Below are 19,212 nucleotides of genomic sequence, written 5' to 3' on the forward strand. Positions count from 1 at the left end.
GTCGAATTGTATAATCGCTGCTGTCTCCTAGCTGATGCTCAGGAGCTACATCATTAATCAAACCAGCCCCGGACTAAATTTATAAACGACGTGGAGAAGTATTCAGTCAACTCCTACAACTCCCACAATGCACCAGTCATAGCTTCACTACCTGCTCTCACCTTCAGACTTTTTCTCCCCAGTTTAAATTCAGATTTTGTGACAAATACTCGATCGTCTCTCAGCTGGAAGCCTCTGGCGTCTGTTTCTAGTTTGACCAATCAGCAGGCTTTGTTTGCCCGCAGGTTCACAGTCTGTGCGGAGAGAGGACAGCGAGGAACACACCGACCGAAATGCATCGACTATCGGCTTTTTAGTTGATCTGCTTTCATATGCAGATATCTAGAAATGTCATCTGGACCTAAAGCACCTAGAAAAGTAACAGTTTGAAACTCGAGCGAGAAAAGAAACTGGTGGAACCGTAAACACTGAACGATGATTGTTCCCTGAGGTTAATCGATCATCACGTTACAGCCGGTGGCCCCTGAATATTTGATCACCTTGATGACAGCGATGACACGTAAGACAATAAGTCTGTTCCGTAAACAAAACCGTCTGTGTAAAATCAGTGGTTCACATCTGAGTCCAAAACGAATCCGCATCAATGTCGTTGGTGAAACTAAAGCTCTGACCTCAGTTTGATCAATAGCTGGTGCAGCTTTGGTGAGAATGACGACAAATCCACAGTGCAACACGTGATGGACGACGTGCACAGGCAGGGGGCGCTGACATTGTGGAGTGGAGTGGGTGTGTGTAGGGGGGGGGGAAGTGACTGGCAAAGCCTGGGGTGGGGTGGAGGGGGGGTGGTAATAAAGGCGTCCACCCTGGTCTGTTCAGACCGGACAGAAAAGCCATGCATCGCTCTCAGCCACCATGCAACGGCCAAGAAAAACTGCGCAGCTCTTTGTCGGAGTCTGTGACGAGCCGGCGACATCGGGAGCGAGGCGGCCACAGACGCAGAGCTGTGAATCAGACGTTAGCCTGATCCCAAAGTCTGCGTCTGGTGGCAGCCTCGCTCCGCCGTGAGCTGACGCCACGTTTGAGCCAAGATGGCGAAGAGTCTGGGATCGCAGGGGTGGGGGAGGGGAGGTGAAGCTTTAACACGGAAGTTCCTGCTTACCCTAAAAGTTTGTCTCACACATAGAATCACACTGAACCTCTCGCCTCATACCGCTGCAGGTGAGACAATGAGAGCAGTCGACAGGAAGGAAACAGGATTAGAACCGACTTGTGATGATGAGGTGAATTAAAAACTCCTCCTGAACATGTGCTCTTCTCCCAACTAGTTTTTTACCGTGACACATAAACATCTGTTCACTGGTGAGAGGAAAATCCAATGAACAGAAAGAGATGTAAAGTTTCCTGGTTATTTCGTGATTGATCCATAATCTTTTGGTATCAGTTGGCTGTGGATATTTTTATTTCCCTTCAATAAATAGAGATACGACGAGAAAGAAGTGTTTTGTGTGGAAATACTTGAGCTCTGATCTGTTCCGTTACCTGTGGACATGCTCTCCCCAGGAGACAAACCGTCCAGGAGACCCGGCGAATTCTCCAGAGGCTGCGGACTGGTGCCGGGTGTGGAGGGGGGCTGAGGAGGAGGTAGGCTAGGCCTCTGCCGCGGCGGCTTCGGGGTCGGCCTGGCCTTCGTCAGAGTCCCGGCCAGCGAGGGCGGAGAGGAGAGGGACGGGGTGCAGGCCATCTGGGCCTGACACGGGGATCCGATGGTGGCGTATCCCTGGGGGTAGCTGAAGCCGTAAGGGGAGGGGGTGCTGGGAGGAGTGGGGGACAAGCTGACTGGAGACGGCTGACCCGTCGACTGGTCGGACATGGCTCCTGTCTGGCAGAACGGGACCTTGGGGGGGATCGGGGCCAGTTTCTTTGCTGTGGAGGCATCGACAAGAAAAATAAAACAGATCTCACTACAATGATCATCTTTTCTCATCTCGTCTCATTTATCTCATCTTTGCTTAACTTGTCTCATCTCATCGTTATCAAATCTCATCTTGTCTCATGTTAGGAGCTGGAACGAAACTCTTTGCCTTGAATCTGATTATTTAACTTGACTCACAGACCGACATTTGGAATTGAAGGGATATTTACAGAACAAGAAACTTTAACAAAGCGTTTGATTGAATAACATGAGGGGTTGGATGTTCAGGCCTCTGCAGTGAAACAACACAGTCGCACTCTTATCACCTCTCCTCAGGGAGTGAGGGCTGTGCTCAGAGTGCTGCGACTGTCCTCCAGGGGTCACTGTTCCTTGGAATCCCTTCTGTCCGATCACCGGAGACAGCTCCTTGTACTTCAGAGTGCTGAGGAGGTAAAGAACCAGACACACATTTACACAATTACAGAGAGCTGCTGCGTGCATCTCACTTCATGACGTGTTTCCATAAATCTCCAGCGCAGAACTGGAGCAGCCGCAGTTCAATGAGTGACCACCGTCTCTATTGTGGTGCAGCAGGAGCAGCTCAAACAATCCCAAATAAACCCTGATGGCTTAATGGATTTTCCTTATTCGACAGTGCAGCGCAGCGTGAATGCCAATTGGAGGAGGGGCCTGAAGGTCAAGACAGAACCAGTTCAGCAAATGAGACACGGCGGATGATTGAAGCTGCTGGAGCAATGCAGACGAGCTTCAAACCTCACGATAAACTCTTGTTCTTCGGCCGTTTCTCTTCAACAAACACAGATCTGTTGTTCGTATTCAAGGTCTGAACCTGCAGTCTACCACTCAGGGTTGACTGGGCCCACTGGCATGACTCATTAACGCCCACTGTTATAATGGTATTCACGGAAAGCTTTGAATCTCCCTTGTTGCCTGGCAACCGGCTCCTGAATATCCTGGCAACACTGAAAGTTATGGATTGCATACATGTCTATTAAATTAAACATGGATCTGATAATGGAATTCCTGAACAGCTTGATTTCCATGACTGACGGATACAAAACCGAGGGAGTTAGTAAGAGAGAGTGGGGTTGTTGGAAGTATCTTAATCCCACTCATCCTCCTCTCATCCCTCTCTCGTCTTTGGTCCCCGCGGGGCCTCTCTTCATTTGTGTGTTAATTGTGAGTTCAGCAGGGTTTGTATTTACCTAGTCAGCTTGGCTCCTCTCTCTCTGCTACAGGCACAGGCTGCCCATGGAGGGGGGGCGGACAGGGGGGTGTTGGGGGGTTTGGGGGAGCCCAGGAACAGATCGTGACGAGTAAGAACGAGCGGGGGTTTGATGTAAAGGGTGGAGCCATTGGTTTCGGAAGGGGACGCATGCGGAGCATCGGACAGGGAGGCCTGTTTGGGAAGGTGCAGGGTGCTGGGTTTGGGGTTGGAGTTGACGTCAAGCTGCTGAGGGGACGGGCAAAGAGAGTGGGGGGGTGGGGGTGGGCTGTAGCCGGAGTGGCGGGGGGGAGGGGACGGACCGGGAGGCACGGATTCAGGGCTGGGAGCGAGGGGACGCATACCCGGAGGTGCTCGGGCGTAGAAATGGTGGTGAGGGAGCGAAAAGGAAGAGCAAGAGGAAGAAGAAGAGGATGAGGAAGAGGGGTAAGGGGGAGGCGGCCTCTCCTCCTCGGGGGAGGGGTAGGCGTAACAGGAGTCCGACCAATTGGAGGATGCATCGTCCGAGCTGCAATGATAAAAATATCAAGGTTTCACGGGGAAGTGAGCTGAGACTCCAGAGGCTGAAATTCTGTTAAAGTGGATGAACACGTTAGTTTCTGAAGAGAAGTGGGATGTGTACGTTTGTTCCATCGTGAGGGAGGAAATCAGGTGTTAGGAAGGAGGAGAAGAGGAGAAGAGCAAAGGTCTCCGGGGGGAAAAGAAAACACAGACAGGAAAATATCTGGTGTTCAAATAACAACAATGAAATAGAACGGAAAAGTCACCTCATCCATTGCAGGGCCTTGCGACAATGGACTGTGATGCTGCTAATGATGCTCGGACTATTGGCAAAAACAAAATACAAATATGAAACATGCACATGCAGCAATGAACCGTTTCTACTGAACTGTGGATGAACTTTTCCCAACTTTTTCTCCTTTTTTTGTTTTGTGAAAGCGAAGCAGCCTGAAGAGGAGTGAAATCTTCAGCGTCGCCACTCGGGCATAAAATTAACTGTGAACGACTCCACAAATTCAAGGATGAGGAATCTTTAAGAGAGGAAACATTAAGAACTTAAAGAGCGATCACAAAGTTTGAAATGACATGCTTCATCCCAGACGAGACACGGGGAGGGGGGGGTGAGTATTTCATGGAGGGGTGAGGGGGGCAGCAACGGACGAGAAAACTCGGGTTCAGAGCAGAGGGCGTCGCAGGCCGCAGCAGCGCACACGGCGAGGAGGGAGCAGCATCGCGTGGGAGGCGTGTGGGGGTGAAACAGGAGGATGAGGCACAACAGCCTTACCTGGCTCGGTCACTGCTAGTGGGAGGAGGGGTGGGGGAGGGGGAGACGGAGAATTCCCCATGTTGCTCGGGGACGAGCGCATCAGTGGGCGGGACGGGGGGATGCACGCTCGGTGGCGTGGAGGCGGTTTTACGCGCAGACGACGAGCCCCTCCGCGACACCCAAGTGGTATCCATCACCCTGACTCCCATGCTGCAGTGGGACAGAGATGCAGAGCCAATCAAATCAGGGGAGGGAGGGCGTGAGGTTGCGTGGGTCGTGGCGGGGGGGGGTCAGGTTTCCACATCCTGAACACAGCGTCAGGGCTGAAAGGGAATCCGCCTCCCTGTCATCTACACCATCACTGACCCTGGATCAGCCTCTAGCATCACTGTGCTCCACCTGAGGAGGCCGGATCTGCTCATGAGCTTCAGCTTGAAACAGGAACAACGACGTGTGAGCGAGGTGAAATACTACAACTTGAAATAACTGAGCAGGTCGGGTGAAATGAACAAGAACAACGCGTGACACACGAGTGACATGAGATCAATACGACTCTTATGAGGCTACAACCAGCAGCTGATTAGCTTAGCTTAGCATAAAAACTGGTCCAAAGATAAATAAAATCCACATAAAAGCATCTCTGAAAGTCACAAATTCACACAAAAAAAGGTTTTGTGCAGCCAGATTGCACCACTAGTGTAGTGATAAGGTAAATAGTTGTATAATATGGAGAAACCCATGTAAAATAAACACCAGGAACGTAATAAATGTTCGTAAGATACTCTCCTCTGTTTCTACCTGTTTCCAGACTTTTACATTGGAATAAAGTGTATCCACCCTTTTCTAACTTTTAGCCATTATTGTGAAGGGACAAACAGGAAGCAACTAAACTATGCAGTCGGCCAAGACGAAGCAACAAGAGGCTCCTGTGTTCACAGGCTCGACGAGTCAGTCCGGGGCCAGAAACTCCAAAGATGCTTCTTATGTAAACACAGAGAGAAAGAGCGGCTTTGTTCATGTCGCCCAAGTGTCCGATCCACTCTGTCACACACACACACACACACACACACTGGTCCTGTCAACGTGCAGCTGAGACGGACAGATGATGGAGTGACTGATGAGGGGATGAGTGGAGGAAAAGGAACCACATACTGTACCTTTGTATCTTCCTAATGCTGCATTGTTAGAACAGAGACAAACACAGTGAGGACAGCAGATCACGGAAGACACGGCGTCTCCGCAGGCTCATTAACAGCATCGTTATCAAAGCTGCGCGTTGGGTCGGATCAACGTCTTGAGACAAGAGCAGGGACGGGGGAGCGAGGCCGGACTGGCGGAGGCCTCACGCTGAGCGGAATGAGGAGAGCGACGACCAAACCCACTGAGACAAAGATCGCTCCATTTAGTCTTAATTGGGTCAAAGTCTCCCCGATGGATTCCAGAGAATGCCCCGAAAATAAGAGAAGGTTTCATGCAACAGGAACATTTCACGTAAACTAGAGTGAACGTTTGTTGATATAAAACTCATTACAGGAGAAATCCACGTTCCTCCTTCTAACACAGGTGAAGGCTGATCTTCTGGTGTCTCTTCTCTAAAATGACACGAAGACTAAAATCACGACTTATTTATTAGTTAGTTTGTTATTTAATCTAGTTTTTTATAATAAAGTTTATGGTTAAAGTGTCTCAAATCTGACATACACACATAAAGAGCTTTCACACTCAGACGCTGGTCGTGAGATGTGTTGGCTCTATTGATCGGACCCAGCATGCACTCTGGGTCTGGGTTTAATTAGCCGGGCCACTCGTGGTTCCTGAGCTGCAGACGGCTCAGACCACTCAGGGTCTAATAAGAGCGAGGGGGAGTATTAAAGCCTCAAAGACAGAGACACAGAGAAAAAGAGAAAGTGACTAACTGCTGCTTGGTTAATCCTCCTCCGCAGCTCTCAGTCTGTCAGGTTCCTCATTTCACAGACTAAATGTCATCCCTCGCTCCGTCTGTCTGACTCTTTCCTGACCTGGTTTTTCTCCGTTACTCACTTCAAACCCTCGTCGGGGGACATGGAGACACTTGGGGGCAGGTGTCACAGAGAAAAGAGTGACGCCACATCCTGTCTGTGAAACTGAGCTTTTCCCTGAGGTCTCTTCTCACATGGAACTTGCGTCATCAGCGGGGAATTCTTCTACTCACAAATCTCTCTTGTCCGTCCCACAGCTCAAACTAAAACCTCTGCAGTTGCTGCTCCATGGTTGTGACACCAGTGTACTTTAAAAATATACAACAGGAGAATCGTACCCGTCTTTCTTGTAGAACTCCAGCATCATGTTGTCCGTGGCGACGCTGAGTGGCCGCCGGCTTTGGTCGTTCTGTTTGCGGTCCATCTGGTCCATGTCCGGAGACGGCATCAAGCTGTAATTGGCATTGTGGTTGGTGTGGACGGGACTCCCATAATTCCCTGTGACGTTGAACTCGATTTCTAAGAAACAGAAACAGGAGCGAGGATCAGGATCGATCCACAACCACAGAAACAAACATAAGTCTCGGTGTAGTGTCTCAGATTAAATCACAGTTTCTCCTCACCTCCGGGGAAGAACCAGTCGGCGTGCTGGATGACGGGCTCGATGATGCCGACGATTTGCAGGGAAACTGTCGTCATCATCTCCGTGATGTTGCTGCAGCAGACGGAGGACAGAGGAGACACAGACGTCATTTTTATGACGGTGAAAAGTCACCGTCTGGATCGGGAGAATTTATGCTCGGGCTGCAATTAAGACATTTTCACGATACTGCAGAAGATTAAAACCATTTCAGGAACGTGGCCGATTGAAAATACTAATTAAAAGTCAGAGAGGGATAAAGAGTCAGAGTGAGATTTACACAGAGACATAAAGGAAGCGGCCTTTACCCCACTCAAAATGGAAATGTGTTGGAGTCGTGCCCACACGTCTTTTTGTTAACACTTTGAGCATCGCAACGATCGGCAACGCAGATTTACTAACCAGTGCAGTTTTATTCATACGAGCTCAGGAGATCAACATGAACTAGACCTTTGACCAACAAATTCAAATCAGTCCAGCTGAACGTTTCTACCAAATCTGAAGAAGTTCCCTCAAGGCGTTCTTGAGACATCGGACGGACATCTGGACACCCAAAAACCTGATGCCTCTGTGTGGCCCGTGCAGAAGTATAAGACATATTTGTTATGTATGAGACACAGCCGTCATGTCTTACCCCTCGTTGTGCATCCAGAGCAGGTTCGGTCCGAGGACGATAGCGATGTTTCCAGGTGTCATCTTGTTCACATCCTGGTACTCAGTCAGTTTGGAGAGAAATTTGATCAAATACCTGTAAGACAACAGACACACCAGGAACACTGATATGTCTGAGTGAAGTGAAGGATTAACGTGACCTTGACCTTTGACCCTCTAATCAGTTCATCTGAATGTTCGAGCCAAATTTGAAGAGAGTCCAACATGTTTTCTTTCGTTGTGACCCAAACTGATCTGAGTCCCACGATTACAGCAAACAGCTCCTCGCTGCAGCTCTGAGACAGAAATGGGCCAGTGGGTTTCTGTGGCTCTGCGAGAGCAGCTGAGCTGAATGACTCATCCTGAGCCCGACCACAGCCGAGTGAACATCAGGCAGCTCGAGCAGCGATCATGTGGACAGGTCGGACAGGTCTTCTCAGAGGACGACCCCCCGAGAGAAAACACGCCCTGTTCGTGTGATTCCACGATGACTCTGACAAGTGCTGCAGTGTCGCGCTCTTTTGGATTTACATTATAAACACTTCTCATGATGAATGTTTCTCCGTATCTTCTGATTAAGTGAATAATCGACTGTTTGATAAAAGTTTACTTTCACTGCCCCAAATGGAGAAAAGTACCGAAACAGTTCTTGAAGGTTTCAGGGTGAAGTAAAGTGAAAGAGGGGAAGATGAAGGGAGAGAACAGGGCGAAGAACACTTGGTTTAACGGTTAACGATGTGTTTTGTTTTTATTTTGCAGCAGGATTAAGTGGTTCTTCGCCGTCAAAGTAAGAATTTGAGTGATTGTAGTTTCTACACTTTACTATCATCCAAATTGAACAAATCGAATCCCTGACTGCAGCTGGAACATGAAGTGAAAACAAAGGATTTGGGATTAACTGGATTATTTTAGCCGGTTGAGGATGTGAGCCTGGATCAATAAACAAACAGAGGATGACGAGGAGGGAAACATGGAAACAGTGACTCACTTGAAGTTGTTGTTGTTGGCTGGGGGTAGTTTCTCACAGGCACTGAGCAGAGCCTGAAGCCTCTTGTCTTGATCTTGAATGCTTTAGGACGACAGAGAGACGTGGAGCGGGTAAATAAACAAACCTAAAGATAAAGTTGGAACGTCAACATTAAACTGAACAGATATTCACTTGGACGCCTGGATCCAGTCGTTGTAGAGTTCAAAGGTCATCAGAGGCTCGGGGAGCTCCCGCAGATACGACTTCAGAGCCCCTGGGGAGATCAACATAAAACTTTGATAAACACTAATGAAGATATCATGCAGATGTGACGAGGACGGCTTCAGCAGCTTGAATCTGCTTTTTATTTGATTTCTGTTCAGATTCAGATTTCTGTTAATAGAGAAGAGCCAAAATGTCCCCTGGACACTCAAAGACACGTAACTAGCAAGAAAAGAAACATGTTGAACTGTGTACGATGAACGGAAGATGGAGTTTTAGTCTGAATATCGTCTGTCTGATATCAGGAGAGCCAAAAATACTGGTTGTTGCCCCAAGCGGCTAATTTGAAGCCAGACACTCGCCGACAGGCTCCAGGATTGGCTGAGAACATAACGGATTGGTGGAGTTGTCAGACTGCGACTCAGCGATTCTAGTTAAATCTGTCAGACTCGTTCAAATCTCCTCAGAGTCATTTTCAGATAAACTTTAAAACCACACAACTTGGAGATATATACAGTATGTCCCATCGTTAAACCAGTCAGTCATCAGTGTTTACTGGAGCGTGTGCGGGAGGAGAAATGAATCACAGTCGTGGCCACGTCCCTCCCCGATGATCCCGTGTTCAACTGAGTTAGCTCCGACTGGAAATCTAATTTGTGATCCTGTCCCACTGGGGGGGGGGGGGGGGGGGGGGGGGGGGGGTGCAGGCGTTCATCTTCCATTCAGCCTCAGTTATAATCAGCTGGCTCTTCTCTGCAGACTCATCAAACCAGAGCTGCATGTTGTGGTTTCAAAATCATTCTTTGTATCTAATGTGTTCAGCACTGATCACACTCACACACACACACACAACACGCCTGTATGTACCCAGACTGTCATGCACGTAGACACACACACACACACACACACACACACACAGACAGACAGACAGACAGACAGACAGAATGACAGCAGCCTCCGAGCTGTCTCCCAGTGAAGGATGCCCTGACTGCGTTTTGTTTGTCTTCCATCCCATGAGTCTCTGGGGGAAATGAACGCAGCAGACCAGAGAGAGGAGTCGGAGAGAAGCCCAGCCATCCGTCGCTGAAAATTACACTTCCACCCACAAGTTCTGCTCGATCGAGGCTGGAAATCTCTTTTGTTTGGTCTTGTTGTGATAGAGGAGGTGGGTCTGTGTGAAATGATTCACACTGAGCACTTTATTAGGAACACCCGCGCACCTGTTTGTTCATGACATCTGTCCGTCATGTGGCAGCAGGACAGAAACACACACACGATCCAGAAGATTCAGTTAATGTGCAACATCAGAAAGAAGAGGAAGTGTGAGGTCAGTGATCGTCAGACGAGTTGATCCGAGTGTTTCTGAAGCTGCTGAGATTTTCAGTCTTTAGTGTCGAAAAGTGTCTCTACCTACGTGAGAATTGTAGTTTTCAAATTTGTGCAGCAGGTTTGTACAACTGTTCTTTGCATGAGGCTGAATCCGAGTCATTCAGAATAACTAATCAAATAAAGGTAAACATGGTTTAAATGTGAATCGTTTTCCTGCACTGAAATAAATCTGAATTCGTCTTTTTCATTAAAGTTGGTGCAGTATGTCCTCTGTGTGCCGGAGGCTAAATATGAAACATTTAAAAATGCATGTGCTCTTAAGCTAAAAATATGAACATTTGTTATTGTGGAGATACAAGGTTTTGATCTGACGGAGACTTTGTGCAGCAGTGAGCTGCAGTACAGACGAGGAGAAAATCAATAACAGCCTCATCAAAGCTCGAAAGCTTTTCTTTCATTCCTGCTGCATCACAGGTTTGATTTAGAAACAGATCAGTGACAGCAACAGAAAGAATCCAAGAAAACTGATTCTGCTTTTTGCTGCACGGGACGAAGAATCTGTCTGACACTAATCCCAGTTCTATTTCTTTTAACACTTTCTAAAAAAGAGAAACACAGAGATGGACAAGAGCATGAGTGGCAGCAGAATTAGAAATATGTGCAGGGGGAATAAAAACAAATAGCGACAGGCATTAAAATATATTAGGGATTTACTCCTTGTAGATTGTTTGGCATTCTGTTTATTCCCCAAACTGAAGTAATGTGCTCATATTCCTATTTGGCAGCTCAGGTGTGTGGCGGTGTTGTGAGGAGCTCACCTGCGATGGCGTGCGGGTCAGCGGAGTACTCCTGCACGTCCAACACTCCGCAGTCTAAAGACGCCTTCAGCTTCTTCAGTTTGGAGGCGGAGGGAGCGATTCTGAACAAACCCTGCGACGCAACATGCAGACGAGTCAGACGCCCAGAAGTAAAACACAAGTGTTTACACATCAGATTTCTAATTCTTTTATTGACAGAGGAGCAATAAACACTAAATCCCTCCAGATGTGATGCAACCGTTGTTGAACTCCTTCATTCTGTGTCGTCTGCATTTCTGAAACCAAACCTACGTCTGCAGAACCTAAATGAAGAGCTGAGTCAGCAGCAGTTCACCACAACAGGTCAGTTTGTGTTTCCTTTAACATCGTGAATCAATTACTCTTAATGTCCAAATTAAACTGGATTAACTGTATTGAATTCACTTTACATTTAAAATTTAAAAAAAGTCTTTCTCTGTCGATACTGTAAAACTTTAAACCTCATAATTATATTCAGCTTTTTGTGTAGATGTGTCAAAGGAAATCATTTAGTCTCTTGTAGCATACGGAACAATTTGCAGCTCCCTGGACATCAGAGGATTTCTGACCATCACACTATAATTAAACAAAGAAAAAGTGCTCTGTAGAAATCTAACTGCAGCGTTGACCTCATTAGATATAGTTTGCCCTTTAGTTATTAGTGTGTGTGTGTGAGTCTGACCTCCTCCTGCATGCCACACTCCAGCAGCATAGTGACACAGGCCTCGATGGGGAAGGCAATATCTCTCCCGCTGAGCGCTAAGTGCTCCTCTAATGGTTTCCCATAGCACGGCTTCTCCACCCAGGTCTCTGTCAAACACACACACACACAGAGTTACACTCAGACACATGCACGACGTCACGACGCACATTAGCAGCTCTGCAGAAACTGATCAGAACAAACAAAGAATATAAGTTTAATTCAAACACAAACAATATCGAGCACACTGAGTTCTGCAGTTTGTCATTAAATAAATTTTTAGTGATCAGACGACTGAATGAATTTCCATTTTAATGTGACATTAAACACCATCTGCTCCGGCTCCGTTTGTCTTTTAACAGTCCGGAGTGTTTCACTTGAGTTTCTGTGGTTTTCTTTCAGATGTAATTTATCCTGTACTTAAACAGATGACTTACTCATAAACATATCAGTTAATTATGTGGGGTTCTCACAAACCGAGCAGTTGAGAACGCAAATGTCTGAGTCAGTTGCTCCAAACGTTTCCTGCAGCCCCCTCGTGAAATATCTGGAAAACATAAAGCGAGCGAGTGGACGTGTTGATGAGGTTTCTAACACGTGACGGACGTGAAACTGGAAGAACTCAAATATCTCAGGATGAAGAAGAGGAGCCGTACACGTGGAAGACGAAGACGTCGACTTGGAAAGACGAGGAGAAATTGTTCTGAACAACTGACATTTGCGTTCTCACGTACACGTCTCACGCCCTTAATTTCAGGAGATTATCTGGAGTTCAGTGAACGTCTGAAAGCAGCTATGGATAAACAGTATTTGCACATCAAAGAATCGCGAAGGAGACTCACCCTGATGAGCTTTGATCTGCGGCAGAACACTCTGAAGCAGCTCCAATGACTTCCTGTGGTACTCGGCCTGGACTTCTATCAGCTACACACAGAGACGGAAAGAAAGAGACGTGATGAAGAGGAAGAGGAAGATGTCTCTTCTTCCCTCATGTCGCAGTCTGCGGAGACGCTGCACTTACAGTCTGGAAGTAGCTTGCATAGTCGATTTCTTTGGCCACAAAACTGTACATGTCTGCCGACAACTGATCCTGGAGGGAGAAGAAAATAAAAGTGAGAAAGACACAAGACTCACACATGAAAAATTAAAACGCTTTAATGACTTTAATGTCGGCTCGGAGCTCCAGGGAGCCGTGTTGTTCCGACTCTTCAGCTGAGACAGCATTAATCCTGTTAGTTACACCTGCGAGCTTCTCTCTGCTCCGACGGCTGAAAAAACGGTCTCGTGAAAAGTCAGAAATATAAAGTTTGAACTTCTTAAAACCTGACAAGTCTTCACCTCTGGTCTGACCCAGTATTCAATCATCTTATAATATTTGATTTTCTTAGTTCTCATGCTTCTGCTGCTGTGAGTGAAAGTGAAGACTGACCCGACAGATCTCCATGCGGTTGGCTGCCTCCTCCATCTCTTCCCTGAGGTGGTCGGCCTTGGCTCCCGTCAGCTGCAGGTTGCTGGACAGTCCTGATGACTTAGTGGACTGATAATACCTGGAAACACAACATCGTGTGTTGTCAGAATAAATAGAGCTGAAGCTGAACTGAACAATCCAGCCATCGTCTCTCGCTTGTGCTTTAAAGGTCGGGGGGAGGGCTGGAGGCGGCATTAAAGTCTGCAGCGAATCAAAGGGACATTCACAATTCTCACCAGTTCCATTTTACTTTTGTAAAATGTGAATATGTAAACACGTGGTGGATCAGAAAGTTTCAGCTCTGAGAGAAACAAATATCAACAGATACTTTACACAAAGTTTTTTGAATGACAGAACTGACAACTTTTCTCTCCTCCATCACTCAACTGGAGCAGTTCTCTCCTCTTAATTCTCTGCGTCTATCTGCCAGACTTCCTGTCTGAGTTGAGTGTCTGAACACTCGGAGTGAAGATAATACGTGGCGCTGCCAGAGGAGCTCAGCACACAGCGGGATGATGGGAGAAATTGTCTCAGATTTGGGTCACGAAAAAAAGAAATTTAAAAAATGGAACCCATGGCCTGAACTGCAGCGACTAAAAAAAAAAAAAATCACAATTCTCCATGTCACTGCTCATGATGGCAGCGAGACGACAGCGAGTCAGCGATCAGAGAACAGTTTCTGATTGGACGGGAGGGAAATCCGCACTGACGTGATGACTCGGGGGAATTCAAGGTCACTGAGAGGTTTTCACTCCTGCCCACGAGTCTGAGATTTAGATTTGATAAATGTTCAGCGCTGAAGGACGGTGAGTTAACAACAACACCTGAAGCCGTGTGTAACTCCAGGTGTTCTTTTAATTATCTGTGCAACTTAAAGATATGATCACAAAATGGTTCAAGGGGAAATCCACACATTTTGTGCATCTAGGTAAATGTACGTATGATAAACAACTGCAGCTGTCCAACTGATCCGATTTAAACATATTATTATTAAACCTGCAGCAGCAACTGGCGGAGAAAAAGAAAAAAGAATGAAACAAACTGAATCTGGCTTCAAATGAGGTTTTCACACAGGAAGATTTAAATGATCCATCTTCACTGTGAACAATCAAAGCTCAGTGACAGTCAGTGGGAAACTGCAGAGACCGTCCATTCCCAGGGGATGAAGTTTCTCTGATCACACACACACACACACACACACACACACACACACAGAGACTCACCGTGTGCGTGCAGAGTCCATGTCCAGGACCAGTTTTGCTAAATGTTTCCTTTGTTTCTGGATGTTTGGGATTTCCACCTGAGGACAGAGCCGAGTGTTTGTTAGTGTGAAACAAGACGAGGGACAGATTCTGAGTTTTCAGGAGATTTGACACCTGTTTCTGCAAAACTCAGCCAAAGGTCGGTTCACTGGTTAAATTTACACGAGGGACAAATGAAATGTGTCTGATCACAGGATGCAGAAATCTGCCGTCTCTTTCTGATCGCGGGCCGTCGTTACCTCGGCGAGGTCGTACAGAGGCTCGACGACGTCTCTCTCTATGGTGAGCTCAAACATGATGAGCTCCTGGGCGAGTTTGTCCTGCGTCTCTCCACAGAGCTTCAGCATTTTCCTGCAACGGACAATAAAACCCGGGAAACACCAGCAAAGATTCAGGGCGGGATTTTAAACCAAAGCAGCACAACAGCGATGCCTGAACATGATCTGTGTGAATTAAAGCAGCAAAGTGACGGACGCTGCAGCGGGGACCGTAAAAACATCCATAAATGTAGCTTTGCATTAGCATTTTTAATTTCCTGCAATTTTTCTCTTTGGGTTTTCTGATTTTACAGGAGACGTTACTTAAATGGAGTTAATAAATATTTGACTGTAGCTGATGAGGTTTATTCTCGTCTGACTTTATTTCTGGATGTGAAGAGAAAATCACTTCTGGGTCAGCGGGTGATAAAAACATTCCTTTCCATGTCAGCGCTTTCTGACACAAAATGCTTCCAGGACTACAGATAATCAATGATCAATTAAATTAGTGTGTGTGTGTGTGTGTGTGTGTGTGTGTGTGTGTGCTCACCCGAGTAGAGACTCGTCTCCGAGCACTGCCGCCCCCTCCACCAAACATTGTGCTAGTGTTGTGAGAGGAAGCTTTTTCTGCACAGAGGACGAAACAGTCAAACAAATGAATCAGAGCTCGTCACAGATCAACGTGGCTCAAAACGGAAAAAGAATCTGTAATTAATGAATCAAACAAGGAGCTGAAGTAAAAATCCATCCTTATCTGAATCGAGCAGACACTTTATAATGAAGCCTCCATTATCTCTACACTGGGTGTAATTAATCCATCGATGTCTGATTCCTAAACATCTCGTTTATTTATTTTCCACCTCTTTCTCATTTAATGTTCCTACGTTTTGCATTTCTGTGTTTACTGCATACGACAGATCTTTGCTTTGTATCTTTGCTTCTCACCGAGGGCGACCGGACAGACTTCTTCTCCAGGTCCACGCCCTGCTGGCCCTGCAGACACGCAGTCAACTTCTTGTGAGTGCTGTGGGAGACCTGCTTTACCAGCTCCAGACGTTTCTCCACCTAAAACACACACACACACACACACACACATATATATATTTTATAACTGCACCACTCACGTCTAATGCACAGTTTGAGGAAACGTCCGTGTTGACACTTTCGACCTCGTCCAGAACAGAGTTTGGTTTTAAAGTTACAGCCTTGTCCGAGCTGTTTGTCTCTGAAAGAGCTGGTGAAGTTTATACGAGCCCGTCACCTCTTAGTTAAATGTCTCTCATTTCATTATGAAACCAACTCGGTTGAACCGATGCCGCTGCCACCGAGGCGTCATTAATCAGAACAATTACAGCGCTGCGGCCGAGTCAGTCAATGGGGACGCTCAATCTTTGGTCTCACAAAGAGATTCAATTCCAGCGCTCATTAATGTTGCTTGAAGGCCATTTGAAAAAGTCGTTTGATTCACACGGAATACTTTCCGCCAATAATGACTTTCTTTCCTGTGAGAGGCAGAAAACAGGAGGATTCATTCGTACCTGCAGCAGGTCGTCACTTAACACTTCTGTCTTCTCAGCCCTGGAAGAGAAGAGAAGAGAAAGACACGACTGTTAAATTACATAACTTATTACTGTGGGAACTCGGCACAGTTCACAGAGTCGGTGTGATTACTTCATTTTCTGGATTTCTGTACACAGAATAAATGACACACAGCTGCCTGGAGCCCATCATGTAACAAGAATGTTTATCTTTTCTCTGGAAAAGGAGAAAAGCACAAATACAAATTGTCAAGAAGGAAATGACATAAAAGAGTTTGAGTGTATTCATTCATATACATGTAGTATGGTGTACATGTGTATGAACATGGGAGGGTAGTATGTTTTACTTTCCAGATTATAACAGATGTTTGTCTTTCAGCATCTTAAGAGAAGTTGATTCTCGACATCAGCGAACTTAACAGAATCTTAATGACAAATAGAAAATATCACAAAAATCCATCCAGTTGTCGAAAACGATCCTTATATTTATCACTGCTACAGGTAACAATTCATTTAGTTATCGAAGAATCCGATGATTTATAATCCCCCAGTCAGAGACACACAGACAAACCGTCTCACGTTTCCTCAAAACCAGCTCATCTGAGGAATCATCTGTTCAGAGCAGCATCTGTAAACGTCATAAATTCAGGCGGCAGAAACGTGAGGCCTGAGGTTTGTCGCTGGATGATTCGCTCCTTCAGCTCCGCTCACATTGATTAAACATCAGGCTCCACTTTACCCCGAGAGCATCTTCACAGTAAGATCCTCTTTTATTGCAACGTAATCTTGGCGGCTGAAATATGGAAGCGAGCTCTGTGTTCACGACGAGCCTGAGCAGCCGAAGACGCATAAATCAACCTGAGGCGAAGGGGGGGGTGGAAATCAGTGGTGATAAAAAAAACCTGTGATGTGTCAAATGAGTTGATGGTTTATTTGTCACCTGTGTGGAGAAAGGAAATCTGATGTGTTTCTAATGCAGTGATGCAAAAATAAGGAGGAGAAAACTAAAGCAAAAAAGCAAGAAGTACATATATCACAAGTGCACGTGAGCGAAAGGATTCATTTTCCTTTTCAACCATTGATTTCAGAGATAAACATCATGGAAACAACACGAGCCCCGCGTTCCGTGATTCAGACTCGTGAAACTCTCGCCTGTCAACAGCCATAAAAAGAGAAGAATTGAAAAAATCCTTCCACCCTGCAGGTGGAGAACCTCTGGTTTGACGGGTCCAAGAGAGAAGCTGTAAAATAGTTTCCTGTGAAATATTTAAAGTGTCAGCTCAGCGTTCCGATAAATAAAATAAAAACAAACCACTTGAGGAACACTTTATCTAAAATATGCTGCAGAGCATCGGGGCCAAAATACATTTATTAAAAAATGGAACGCTGTGTTTTCTCAGCCCCGAATGATTCCCTCGGAAAATTACTGTCATTTATTCCAATTATTTAATTTCTAGAGTAATTGAGAGACTACGCCTGAAAACGTTCGCTATCGATTAATGTGATGAGTAATTTTACAGCGAGCGATAAATGAAGTAAAGTGTGTTTGTATATATTTAATGCTGCAATTTAATGGTGTCTTCATTAATCTAAGCTCTTTGGCTCTGTGGTGTGATGAGGGATGAGGCTTTAAAAACAAGTATGTAAATCGAAGGGGGGGTGGGGGGGGCAGACATGACAGCTACAGCACCCACTTGTAAAAACACAAATATATAAATTAAATGAATTATCATCACTATGATCGAGAGACACAAGCAGGTTTTTAAGAATCAAGAAACCTCATCTCTGTCCTTTCTAACGAACACCGAGCGTCCCCTCCCTCCTCAGACAACACGGCCCCCCCGCATCGTCCTCACACTTTACTACGATTGAATCCAAAATAAAACAGCGTGGACGACGACGTCCTGCACTTACGGAGCCCTGCTGTTCCTGCGTGAGGCCTTCGTCCTGCTGATCTGCAGCTTTCTCTTCCACATCCCCCCTGCTAACAGGAGGGGAGCCACCTGTTCTCAGGCCACAGCAGAGCCACAATAGTGAGGCAGAAAAAGGGGGGAAGGTGGAGTGAGAGGAGGAGGAGAAAGTGGGTGAGAGAGAGAGGGAGGGAGGGAGAGAGGGAGGGAGGCAGGACAGCCTGAAGAATGAGACCTGACGATCTGGTTCTTTCACACTTTTCTCTCATCACCCAGTGATCTCTGACTCCTTCTCTACAGGTCGCACTGCAGAAAACACACACTGACTCACACTGACTCACACTGACTCACACTGACTCACACCTCTGGCTCGGCTGGATGATTATCGATCTGACTGAAGCTGAACAGCTGGACGCAGGAGGAGAAAAGAAAGTGAAACCTCTTATCTTTCATCCTTCCAAGCTGCTGTGAACCTCTGGCTCTCTTGTTCTTTTCAGCACAGTCCAGACTCTCAGAGCCGCTGGTTGAATAAGCACGTGCACGTTTGTGTGCTCATTAAAAACAACACTACGACAAAGATTCAACAAGCTGCCGATTGGGAAAGCGGCTGAAAACTATCAACAAGTAACTCAAGTCAAACTGTTCAAAAAAAACTCAGCTGATGCAAAAAGTAAATTCTGTAAGTTAGTTCAACTTTTAAGACGATGACACAAAACATCATGGACTAGAATAACAGCTTCAGTCTCAGACTCATATAACTGTGACCTTTGACCTTTGACCACTGAAATCTAATCGGTTCACTTTGAGTCCAAAGTGACAGAAGAAGAAATCCCGAGCAGGCCGGACTTCAGATACGTGCACGGGGACACGTTATGACCCAGGAGGACGAACTCTCGACACACGTTAATCATCTTTGTGCAGATTCATTTCCTCTCTGACAACGAGGAGCACACACACACACACACACACACACACACACACACACACACACACACACACACACACACACACACACACACACACACACACACACACTAATGAGGAGGTGA

General features: G+C 46.4%; 1 protein-coding gene across 8 annotated transcripts in view; it reads right to left on the bottom strand.

The window, feature by feature from the left end:
* arhgap44b (Rho GTPase activating protein 44b) overlaps positions 1-19,212 on the bottom strand; it is a 44,797-nt gene that overhangs the window by 4,376 nt on the left and 21,209 nt on the right. Inside the window, exons 1-23 of one of the 8 annotated variants that reach the window (XM_069517269.1) lie at positions 18,168-18,314; positions 16,254-16,293; positions 15,661-15,780; positions 15,266-15,342; positions 14,698-14,809; positions 14,420-14,496; positions 13,158-13,275; positions 12,750-12,818; positions 12,571-12,652; positions 11,711-11,838; positions 11,011-11,122; positions 8,834-8,915; positions 8,663-8,743; positions 7,658-7,771; positions 7,007-7,098; positions 6,722-6,902; positions 5,583-5,600; positions 4,444-4,635; positions 3,926-3,982; positions 3,139-3,666; positions 2,239-2,354; positions 1,540-1,923; positions 1,160-1,212 (exon numbers count right to left, since the gene is read on the bottom strand). In XM_069517269.1, the coding sequence (XP_069373370.1) occupies positions 1,205-1,212; positions 1,540-1,923; positions 2,239-2,354; positions 3,139-3,666; positions 3,926-3,982; positions 4,444-4,635; positions 5,583-5,600; positions 6,722-6,902; positions 7,007-7,098; positions 7,658-7,771; positions 8,663-8,743; positions 8,834-8,915; positions 11,011-11,122; positions 11,711-11,838; positions 12,571-12,652; positions 12,750-12,818; positions 13,158-13,275; positions 14,420-14,496; positions 14,698-14,809; positions 15,266-15,342; positions 15,661-15,780; positions 16,254-16,293; positions 18,168-18,229 (2,850 nt within the window). In that variant the 5' untranslated portion in view covers positions 18,230-18,314 and the 3' untranslated portion in view covers positions 1,160-1,204. Of the gene's footprint in view, positions 1-1,159; positions 1,213-1,539; positions 1,924-2,238; positions 2,355-3,138; positions 3,667-3,925; positions 3,983-4,443; positions 4,636-5,582; positions 5,601-6,721; positions 6,903-7,006; positions 7,099-7,657; positions 7,772-8,662; positions 8,744-8,833; positions 8,916-11,010; positions 11,123-11,710; positions 11,839-12,570; positions 12,653-12,749; positions 12,819-13,157; positions 13,276-14,419; positions 14,497-14,697; positions 14,810-15,265; positions 15,343-15,660; positions 15,781-16,253; positions 16,294-18,167; positions 18,315-19,212 lie in introns of those variants that run through there. The other 7 variants (XM_069517266.1, XM_069517267.1, XM_069517268.1 and 4 more) reach the window with 7 other exon arrangements.

Source organism: Paralichthys olivaceus, chromosome 21, assembly GCF_024713975.1.
Source record: "Paralichthys olivaceus isolate ysfri-2021 chromosome 21, ASM2471397v2, whole genome shotgun sequence".
Lineage (NCBI taxonomy): Eukaryota > Metazoa > Chordata > Actinopteri > Pleuronectiformes > Paralichthyidae > Paralichthys > Paralichthys olivaceus.